The sequence below is a fragment of the Nerophis lumbriciformis genome, linkage group LG11 (assembly GCF_033978685.3).
Source record: "Nerophis lumbriciformis linkage group LG11, RoL_Nlum_v2.1, whole genome shotgun sequence".
NCBI classification, from domain to species: Eukaryota; Metazoa; Chordata; class Actinopteri; order Syngnathiformes; family Syngnathidae; genus Nerophis; species Nerophis lumbriciformis.
Genome location: NC_084558.2, coordinates 24,221,617 through 24,233,327, shown reverse-complemented (window position 1 = coordinate 24,233,327; position 11,711 = coordinate 24,221,617). Strand labels below are relative to the sequence as shown.

At 39.2% G+C, this 11,711-nt stretch overlaps 1 protein-coding gene across 3 annotated transcripts in view; it reads left to right on the top strand.

Annotated features, from left to right (window-relative positions):
- llgl2 (LLGL scribble cell polarity complex component 2) overlaps nt 1-11,711 on the top strand; it is a 116,667-nt gene that overhangs the window by 83,932 nt on the left and 21,024 nt on the right. For all 3 annotated transcript variants that reach the window (XR_009815900.2, XM_061967035.2, XM_061967036.2), the window contains 3 exons: nt 4,200-4,304; nt 4,557-4,652; nt 5,468-5,664. Coding sequence is in view for 2 of the 3 variants with exons in the window: in XM_061967035.2 (XP_061823019.2) it covers nt 4,200-4,304; nt 4,557-4,652; nt 5,468-5,664 (398 nt within the window). In the remaining variant the exon portion in view is untranslated. The remainder of the gene's footprint in view (nt 1-4,199; nt 4,305-4,556; nt 4,653-5,467; nt 5,665-11,711) is intronic.

The following is an 11,711-nucleotide window of genomic DNA, read 5'->3' as shown; positions in this document are numbered from 1 at the left end:
ATATATATATATGTATATATATATATATATATATGTATATATATATATATATATATATATATATATGTCTTAATAAGGTTATCCAAAAAATAGTGCTCGATACCGTAGTAGAGCGCAATATATGTATGTGTGGGAAAAAAAATCACAAGACTATTTCATCTCTACAGGCCTGTTTCATGAGGGGGGGTTCCCTCAATCATCAGGAGATTTTAATGGGAGCATTCACATACCATGGTTTATATAGGGCACAGAGTGGGTGGGTACAGGCTGGCGTAGGGGCGTGGTGATTGGCTCATGTGTTACACCTAGGAGGTGTTTCCGTCTGTGGCGGCATGCTGTTACAATTTCGCTGCGCTTGTTGAGGGATGACAGGTCTGGACGGTAAATAATAAACAGTTTCTCTTTCAAGCATAGGTTGCATCTTTTATTACCACTATTGTAAGGTGTGCTGGATGCAAGAATTTGCCATGTTATTGAATATTCAACATTATTGTCTTTGAGGTCCCAAATGTGTTTGCTGAGTTCTGTGGTATTCCGCAGGTTTTGGTTCCTGAAAGAAGCCTTGTGATTGTTCCATCTGGTTTTGAATTCTCCCTCGGTTAATCCTACATATGTGTCGGATGTGTTAATGTCCTTGCGTGTTACCTTAGATTGGTAGACAACTGATGTTTGTAAGCACCCCCCGTTGAGAGGGCAATCAGGTTTCTTTCGACAGTTACAGCCTTTGTTGGTTTTGGAGTCGCTCTGTCCGGGGGCCGACGGCTCATTTGCAATTGTTTTGTTGTGGTTTGAGATGATTTGTCGTATGTTGTTCATACAGCTGTAGCTCAATTTAATGTTGTTCTTGTTGAATACTTTTCTTAGGGTGTTGTCTTTGGGAAAGTGTTTGTCAATCAGATTGAGGAATTTGTGTCCAATGTTAGTTGAGACGTTTTTGCTGTATGGGGGGTTGTACCAGATGATGGCGTTTCGTTTTCTGTTCTTTTTTGGCTGGTTTCCTGGCGTGGGTTCATAGGTGAGGGTGAAATTGTATCCGCTTTCATCAAGGGCTTTTTGGTACGGGGGGGTTGCTTGGTCAAATTCAGCTTTGCTAGATGACAGCATCGATAGCCTTTTATTAATTCCGGTAGGTATTCTTTTCGTGGTGGTGGGTGGGTGGTTGCTGTCATGGTGCACGTATTGGAGTGTTGTGTTGGGTTTCGTGAATGGTTGGTAGCTGTTATTTCTCAGGTTGAAAGTGACGTCAAGGAAGTTGACTGTTTGCTTGTTGGCTTCAATCGTGATCCGTAGGCCGTTCTCTTTGAAAATTTGGCATATGCGCTTCTTGGTATTCTCGCTGCTCCATGGTATGTGAATGCTCCCATTAAAATCTCCTGATGATTGAGGGAACCCCCCCCTCATGAAACAGGCCTGTAGAGATGAAATAGTCTTGTGATTTTTTCCCCCACACATACATATATATATATATATATAAATATATATATATATATATATATATATATATATACATATATATATAGGGGTTGGGTGAGTCAGTCTCAGGGTTGGTCAACACACCGGACTCATCGTGTAAATAAAAACTTCTCCCAATCGCCGTATTATGGATACCCCTAAACAATGTGCCCTCTAATTTTCCATCTGAGTTGCAGGTGCATAATTTGTTGTGAGTTCATGCACTGTGTTGGTTTTGTTCTTTGAACAAGGTGATGTTCATGCACGGTTAATTTTGTGCACCGGTTAAAAAAAACATATTGTCTTGAATTTTGAAAAAAAAAAAAACATTTTATTTTTCCCTAAAGAAGGGTTCGGTGAATGCGCATATGAAACTGGTGGGGTTCGGTACCTCCAACAAGGTACAGTATTATATATATATATATATATATATATATATATATATATACACATATACACACACATATATATATATATATATATATATATATATATATATATATATATATATATATGTCTTAATAAGGTTATCCAAAAAATAGTGCTCGATACCGTAGTAGAGCGCAATATATGTATGTGTGGGAAAAAAATCACAAGACTATTTCATCTCTACAGGCCTGTTTCATGAGGGGGTTCCCTCAATCATCAGGAGATTTTAATGGGAGCATTCACATACCATGGTTTATATAGGGCCCACTCTGTGCCCTATATAAACCATGGTATGTGAATGCTCCCATTAAAATCTCCTGATAATTGAGGGAACCCCCTCATGAAACAGGCCTGTAGAGATGAAATAGTCTTGTGATTTTTTTCCCACACATACATATATATATATATATATATATATATATATATATATATATATATATATATATATATATATATATATATATATATGTACACATATATATATGTACACATATATATATACACATACTGTATATACAGTCGTGGTCAAAAGTTTACATACACTTTTAAAGAACATAATGTCATGGCTGTCTTGAGTTTCCAATAATTTCTACAACTTTTATTTTTTGTGATAGAGTGATTGGAGCACATACTTGTTGGTCACAAAAAACATTCATAAAGTTTGGTTCTTTTATGAATTTATTATGGGTCTACTTAAAATGTGACCAAATCTGCTGGGTCAAAAGTATCCATACAGCAATGTTAATATTTGGTTACATGTCCCTTGGCAAGTTTCACTGCAATAAGGCTTTTGACAAAATTGGTGCATTTCAGCTAAATATGTTGGTTTTCTGACATGGACTTGTTTCTGCAGCATTGTCCACACGTTTAATTCAGGACTTTGGGAAGGCCATTCTAAAACTTAATTCTAGCCTTAATTCTAGTATTGTGGCCAAACAGCTCAATTTTTGTTTCATCTGACATCACAGACATCACAGATAAGTTCTGTGGTCAGATGAAACAAAAATGGAGCTGTTTGGCCACAATACCCAGTTAAATGTTTGGAGGAGAAAAATGGAGGCCTTTAATCCCAGAAACACCATTCCTACTGTCAAGCATGGTGTTGGTAGTATTATGCTCTGGGCCTGTTTTGCTGCCAATGGAACTGGGGCTTTACAGAGAGTAAATGGGACAATGAAAAAAGAGGATTACCTCCCAATTCTTCAGAGCAACCTAAAATCATCAGCCCGGAGGTTGGGTCTTGGGCGCAGTTGGGTGTTCCAACAGGACCCCAAACACATGTCAACAGTGGTAAAGGAATGGCTAAATCAGGCTTCGCTTTGCTTACTGTATCATTGCCTACGCTTTCTGCTATGCTGCATGTATTTTGGACCACGTTTTCGTTGCAATTCTGGAATGTTTGAACTTAGATTTTTACTGTGACTGAACCTGCATCACATTCTGGAGCAATGGGGCCATGGTCATATAGAGCAGTAGTCCCCAACTACCGGGCCGCGGACCGATTGGTAACGGGCCGCACAAGAATTTTTTTTTTTTTTTTAAATGTTTAAATTAAATTTTAAATCAACATAAAAAACACAATATATACATTATATATCAAAATAGATCAATACAGTCTGCAGGGATACAGTCCGTAAGAACACATGATTGTATTTCTTTGACAAAAAAATATATATATATAACATTTTTTGTACAATCCATCTATTCTGTCAAGTCAGTTGGCCCATCTTGTTCCATTCTGCTTATCTGCTATGCTTCTAGGATGCTAATGCGTTAATAACCTCAAAAAAAGTTTTCACTTGTCACGCCATGTTTGACTGCCCTACCAGCAGGTGCTCGCTTAATTTGGCTGTGGCATACATGCTCCACAGATTTTGTAGGCATACAATTTGAGACACAAAGATGTGTTTTTAATGAAAAAGCTGTCTGTTTTTGTCAATGTGTTTTACTATTCTTAACCTCATCATTAAGCAACCTTTAAACCACAAAAACAATATAACTACTGTCACATGGCACATCATTAAAACGCAAAAACAGTGACTTCCTGTTCTGTGCGAAGTCGGCTTTAAAATAAAATAATGGCTTTATTAAACTGGATTCTGCCGCAGCAACTAATAAAATGCACCAATTGTCTTGGATTCTCTTGTGGTTCTTGGAAACAAACAACAGTGAGTGGAGAAGAGGGTTTACGTTTGAAAGTAGTCGGTTTTTCTGTTTCTTAACAGCTCTGTTGCTGTGTGACATGTATTGTTAGTGTATGGCACGTATGCTGTACTTGAGTGTGCAGTACATCTGCTAACTTTATTTTTTGTGCTCAGGTTGGCTGCTTTGATCCCTACAGTGATGATCCAAGGCTCGGCATTCAGAAGATCCATCTTTGTAAATACAGTGGTTACCTAGCTGTGGCAGGCACAGCTGGACAGGTGATGTTACGATTTTAGCAATAATTTATATTATTATGTATCATAATATTGTGTTGTTGATATAATATAGAGGAATTTGTGTTGTGGTAACACTTCATGCATAGTTTTATACTTGGTTCCTGAGGTGACATGTTTTAAGCTGGAAAAAAAAACCTGCTGTAGACTAACTGAATACATGATTGTATTAAATCCTGTCATTTCGATATGTACAAGTCTACTTTTTTATTCATTGCCTCTTTGTTGTGTTTGAAGATCCTGGTGCTGGAGCTCAATGATGAAACAGCAGAACACATTGTGGAGCCCAAAGTTGTGGATTTGCTGCGAGGTCAAGAAGGATTTCGCTGGAAGGTATTTAACATTCTAATGAAGCGTTACAGTAAAATAAAATATGCTACCATTTTTGCTTGAAATGTTTTTAATGTCTTTGAGCATTGAGCAAAGTGAGTACACCCCTCACATTTCAGGTTCCATTTTATTATATCTTCGTGAGATACAATACTATAGAAATTGAATGTGACTACTAGTGAACATGAGTATATGTAGTCTGTGTATATCTTGGAACGCAATATAAATAAATTGTCTTTTGAGAATGAGTCCACACACAACTATTACTGTTATGTCTGAATATCTGGCAACCCAAGTGAGTCCAAATGATGTGGCTCTTTAAAGTGAGCACCATGGTTATCTAGCACCCCTTGAGCATGGAATTGAGCAGGGCTGGCCAGGTTGTTTTTATCATTTTGAAAGTCTGTGTGTTATCCTTATCATTTTGTAAAACTGCCATTTGAGCCAACTTCCCAAAGGTATTCTCATGCTCTGATTCTGAATGTCACAGTACATTCCCTTAATTAATTGTAGACTTCTAGTACTGGTAGTGCTCATGCAGTTCCAGACCATGACACTACCACCAACATGCTTGATGAAGGCAAGACACAATTATCTTGTGTTACCAGTTCTTGAGACAATCGCCGCCGTGACTATTTTATGTGGCTAATAAATACTGCTCGACAAGCTGTATGCTGACTACTCATAAGTAGATACAAAATTAATTTGTGTAGTGTTGTTCCTTGAGGTGTATTGTAATAAATATGTTTGCTTTTTTGTGAGTTACTGTCTTCTTAGTTACAGTGGTAGAGCTGAATTAATATTTTTTTGTTTATTAGGGCCACATGCGTCTAGATGTGCAAGAAGAGCCGGTCCTTTTTCCAGCAGGCTTCCAACCCTTCACGCTGGTGCAGTGTCAGCCCCCAGCAGTTGTCACCGCTCTCAATCTTCACTCAGAGTGGAAGATGGTTGCTTTTGGTACCAGCCATGGCTTTGGGCTGTTTGATTACCAACAGAAAAGCTGTGTCTTAATCAAGTAAGGAGACAATTAGAATCTTTTAAAGGGACCATAATGTGCAAAACTAACTTTTTTTTTAACCTATTGGTACCTTCTGTTCTGTATTTGCGATCTGCATAAGTCCCACAAATCTGAACTCAACGAAGAAAGCATTGAAAGATATTTATTAGTTATTTACAATCTTGCCTTCTTTTCTACTTCCACCAAACAAGCTGTTTGGTGTGTGCACAATTGGTGACCTCACAAATTGGGGAAAACCGTCAGCGGATTATCCATATATGATATAAATTTACCCAAAGGGCCTTGCGCGAGTCCACTGTTGTAGTCCGCGCTGTAGTCAGTAAGCTCCTTTTTCTCTATCCTCTTGTTGTGGGGCAGACTGGTCATACATGGACACGCATCTGCCGCTGCTGTCATTTTTAATATAAAGTAGCATATAGTTCTTCCTTTTAGACTCGCTATGGATGCGCTAAAAACTACAACTAAGATGACGGGAAGAAGACGCAGTAAATTGGACTGCCCACAAAACAGCGCATCCTGAAGAGACGGTCAGAAAATGGCTTGTAAACGGTCTGTAACATAATCAATGCAACATTTGGACAAAAAAAAACACATTACATGATATGTAGACCTCAAGGAAGTGCTTTGAATGTAGTAAAAAAATCATAATATGATCCCTTTAAAGCTGGACCGATAACACAATGATCCATTTTTAGCAGAATCCGCTTTATTGGCCAAGTATTTTTAACACACAAGGAATTTGATTTGGTGAACTGGGCTCTCTGTTAAATGTAAGAAATAAAGAAACACAGCAAGTATGAGAGTGCAGTACCTTGGCGGCTATCCGCGGCACCATTTTAGTATGAAAACAAGAGGGAAACATTAAAGAACATCAATTACATAAAATACATTAAAAAGCACAGAGCTGATGCAACCAGCTGCCACAAAAGTCAAACACAACGAAAAACCATAAACCGCAAAAACAAAAAATAATAAAATATGCATATTGCGCACATACGATTGAAACATGGATAGACGACAAAAAAAACAAAAAACGCCATCTTAACATCCACATACACTGTGGGGTCCTCCGCGATGCGCCACACAATCATCCACTGAGTGCCCAGAGACATGAACAGAACTAACAAGGTGACCAAGAGAGCCGTCCTAGGCTGCCCGCCAGCCCCTGTTTGGCGCGGCTGAGTGAAAACCTATCCAGGAAGACTAAGTGTCCAACACATCCTCGTCCAGCCGTGTCCCACAAAGCCCGTCTGTCCCGCCAAAGAGAGGGCATTGGAGCAAACTTCTCCCATGCCAACCTCCGACAAACACGGCCTGATGCTCAATGCCACCTCTGTACCCCCGTCACCTCTTCCGCATCTCCACTGAAACCTGCGGTCTCCTTCGGCAGACTCCGGTGAGAAGAGTGGTCTCCTGTGCAAACAACCGAGCCATGGCCAAAAGACAAGGAGACAATCAGCAGCATATGCTGCTATCCTTGCCTATTTTTGCCAAATATTAATTTTAAGTTATTTAGTAATTTCCTTAGTGATGCATGTTTTTGACAGACATCTTGTTCTAAACCTATGTTAAAGTAACAGACGGTTCTAAAATGCAGAACTCGCGCGGAACCACACTGAGCAAAAACAAGTGCTTTGTACACTTTAACATAAGTCTACCTGCAACCACTTTGCAGCAGAGAATACCCAGCTGAGAATAATACATTAGCAAGTAGATTAATAATTCGATAGAGAGAACGTCCACACAATGCCATAACACTGTGAGCTACAGATATGAATGGGTTGATAGGATACTTTTTTGATCTGCGTGTTTACGGTAACGAAGAATAACATGGGAAATGGCAATTTCCTGTGAACAACACAAGTGCAAGTTTTGTTTATGCAGGTTGCCTGCCTCCTTGACAATAATTTTAGATAAATACAGAATATACCACAGAGAAAACAAAGACAAATAGCTGCGCGTCTCCCCCACCATGCCCACCTAAGCGGCACAGTTGGCTGTTTGCTAGCTGCCGGTTTGTAGTGTGCGCAAAGCACTTAATATGCGGTTCCAATGCCTCACTCTCAGCCAGATAGTTAAAATTAAATTGATTGTCACACACACACTAGGTGTGGCGAAATTATTCTCTGCATTTCACCCATCACCCTTGATCACCCCCTGGGAGGCGAGGGGAGCAGTGGGTAGCAGCAGTGGGTAGCAGCGGTGGCCGCGCCCGGGAATCATTTTTGATATTACAAAAAACAACTTCTGTGTTCTGCCTGCAATAATTATTTCTAAACAAGAAGTATCATCATGGTTTTTTTGGCCATCTAGTCACACCCCTAGTAAAGGGTCTAGTGACTTTTGGTCCAAAATGTTTTTTTCATTATTTCTTTATTCAGCATTGAGGTCTTTCTTGACCCTTTGTGGTCTGTTTTTAATATGAGATTTCCATCTTATTTTATTCTATTCTGTGACACCACCAATATGGTTTTTATTCGCCATGTCAATGCCTACACCATCAATATGTATTTGTCTAAGTTTTGTACTATCTGGTACCTTGTATTGCGAGTTTAATTGGTGCTCTGATGCAGCTCGTACCTCAAAAACCTTTTTTATTGCAAAACATTGTCGCCTATTGAAATTAATCTGTGCTTGCCTTCCCCAAAAAACGCCACAATTTTAGCAAGTAGCTAGCCTTTTTCAAAAAGAGAAACAAATTAAGATAATAAATATTGTATGAAAAACAATACAATAGATCATACGACTACAACCAACTACAGTAGTTGTAGTTGGTTGTAATAATGTAAAGTTTTTACCTTGGAGAGCGGACTTTTATGATATCTCCTCCTTCCATATTATTATAATGTCCTTGGCTGGCGTTATTTATTCCTTTTGCTTAGGTATGGTGCAGATCAGGGCTGTACTAAAAAAGTACCATGGTACTAATGAATTAAAAACGATACTCTAGTGCCTTTGAAAAATACCAGTACTTTTTTTCCGTGCAGTGGAGACAAACAGAGCCGAGGCGCATGATGTTGAGTATGTCAGTACGCAGACACAGCTGCACATACAAGCAAAACAGTGTGGAGAGGAATAATGGCAAAAAACAGGAGGGTGCGTGAAGCGCAATATGGCGGTATTTGGGCTTTAAAACTATCAATAAAAGTGACGCTTTAAACACAGTGGCGCCAGGCTGCAAGCAGTGCAAGTGCTGCTTTAAGACCTGCCTCACCAAAGGTGGCATTAAAGTATTACAATCTCTGCTTCAAACTAAAGTAAACATTTAAATAACAATCAAACTAATGCAAGTAAATGACTGAATTGTGTTACAAATTGCTACAATTTGTGTTTTATTTTTAACAATGTGTGTTTTACCTGCTACATGTCTTATCTGTGTAGTTTTAGCTGTATTCTTTTTAGTATTTACTAATGATTATATTTGTCTTAAAGCACAAACCAAGAGTGGCAATCATAAACCATGAAGCACTTAATACAATTTCAATAATGCTTTCTATTCTATTGTAACCTAATCCTACATTATGGCAGGCTATACAGTGGGGCAAAAAAGTACTTACCGGTAGTCAGTCACCATTTGTGCAAGTTCTCCCACTTAAAAAGATGAGAGAGGCCTGTAATTTTCATCATAGGTATACCTCAACTATGAGAGACAAAATGAGAAAACAAATCCAGAAAATCACATTGTCTGATTTTTAAAAAATGTATTTGCAAATTATGGTGGAACATAAGTACATGGTCAATAACAAAAGTTCATTTGTTGGCAATGACAGAGGTAAAATGTTTTCTGTAAGTCTAAAGGTTTTCCCACTCTGTTGCTGGTATTTTGGCCCATTCCTCCATGCAGATCTCCTCTAGAGCAGTGACGTTTTGAGGCTGTCACTAGGCAAGACGGACTTTCAACTGCCTCCAAAGATTTTCTATGGTGTTGAGATCTGAAGACTGGCTAGGCCACTTCAGGACCTTGAAATGCTTCTTATGAAGCCACTACTTCGTTGCCTGGGAGGTGTGTATGGGATCATTGTCATGCTGAAAGACCCAGCCACGGTTTATCTTCAGCCCTTGCTGATAGGTTTTCACTTAAAATCTCACGATACATGGCCCCATTTATTCTTTCCTTTATGCAGATGAGTCATCCAGGTCCCTTTGCAGAAAAACAGCTCTAAAACACGATGTTTCCACCCCTGTGCTTCACAGTAGGTATGGTGTTGTTTGGATGCAACTCAGCATTCCTTCTCCTCCAAACACAAGTTGAGTTTTTACCAAAAAGTTCTATTTTGGTTTCATCTGACCATATGACATTCTCCCAATACTCCTTTGGATCATCCAAATGCTCTCTAGCAAACTTCAGACAAGCTTGGACATGTACTGGCTTAAGCAGGGGGACACGTCTGGCACTGCAGGATGTGAGTCCCTGGCGGCGTAGTGTGTTACTGATGGTAGCCTTTGTGACTTTGGTCCTAGCTCTCTGCAGGTCATTCACTACGTCCTCCCGTGTGGTTCTGGGATTTTTGCTCACTTTTCTTATGATCATTTTGACCCCACGGGGTGAGATCTTGCGTGGAGCCCCAGATCGAAGGAGATTATCAGTGGTCTTGAATGTCTTCCATTTTCTAATAATTGCTCCCACAGTGGATTTCTTCACATTAAGCTGCTTACCCATTGGAGATTCAGTCTTCCCAGCCTTGTGCAGGTCTACAATTTTGTTTCTGGTGTCCTTTGATAGCTCTTTGGTCTTTGCCAAAGTGGAGTTTGGAGTGTGACTGTTTAAGGTTGTGGACAGGTGTCTTTTATACTGATAACGAGGCCAAACAGGTGCCAATAATACAGGTAGCAAGTGGAGGGTGGAGGACCCTCTTAAATAAGAAGTTACAGGTCTGTGAAAGCCAGAAATCTTGCTTGTTTGTAGGTGACCAAATACTTATTTTACAGAGGAATTTACCAATTACTTAATAAAAAATCCTACGATGTGATTTACTTGATTCTTCCTCATTCTGTCTGTCATCGTTGAAGTGTACATATGATGAAAATTACAAGCCTCTCATCTTTTTAAGTGGGAGAACTTGCACAATAGGTAGCTGACTAAATACTTTTTTGCCCCACTGTATATAATATATATATTTGTAAATTGTTCGAGTGCAATAGGAAAAGCCCAATGTGTTTATTGCCCTTTAGTTTTTATTTTAATGTTCTAAAATAGTCTTTTGAATGCAATAAGAAACATATGTTTAATGTATTGCAAGATGTTTTGTTAATATGAAGCCTATAATGACATTTGTTTGGGGTCCCCTTTATTTAGAAAAGTATCGAAATACATTTTGGTACTGGTACCAAAATATTGATATCGGGACAACCCTAATGCAGACTAACAATGAAACTGCTTTGCCAAATCAGCTACATTTGATAATTTATTTCTTAAATTGAATGAATATCATCCACCTCCTCTTCTTAGTGAAGTGAATTTTATTTATATAGCGCTTTTCTCTAGTGACTCAAAGCGCTTTACATAGTAAACCCCAATATCTAAGTTACATTTAAACCAGTGTGGGTGGCACTGGGAGCAGGTGGGTGAAGTGGCTTGCCCAAGGACACAACGGCAGTGACAAGGATGGCGGAAGCGGGAATCGAAACCTGGAACCCTTGAGTTGCTGGCACGGCCACTCTACCAACCGAGTTTAGCACTCTTTCACACTCACTATTTTGATTTTAATGGTTGAAAAACAAGGTTATGCCGATATCTGGCTATAAGAGAATGCTAGCAGGTAAGACCGAATGTTTTGATGGGACCTCACGAGGTTCACTAATGGCAGAGCCCAGTATAGAGTGTGGCCAACTCGGTTTCACAGTTGGTAGCAAACATGACGCCCTGTAGTCACGTGAAAGGCTTTTGACCAATTAGAGAGAGTATGGCCAGAGGATCTCCTAAATGATTGGCTAAAAGCCCCTCACGTGACTACAGGGTGCCAAGTTTTATCCCAAAAAATGAGACCCTGTTATCCTGAGGTACCACTGTACTTTTGTTTTGTTTAACTTAAAAATATGTGTTT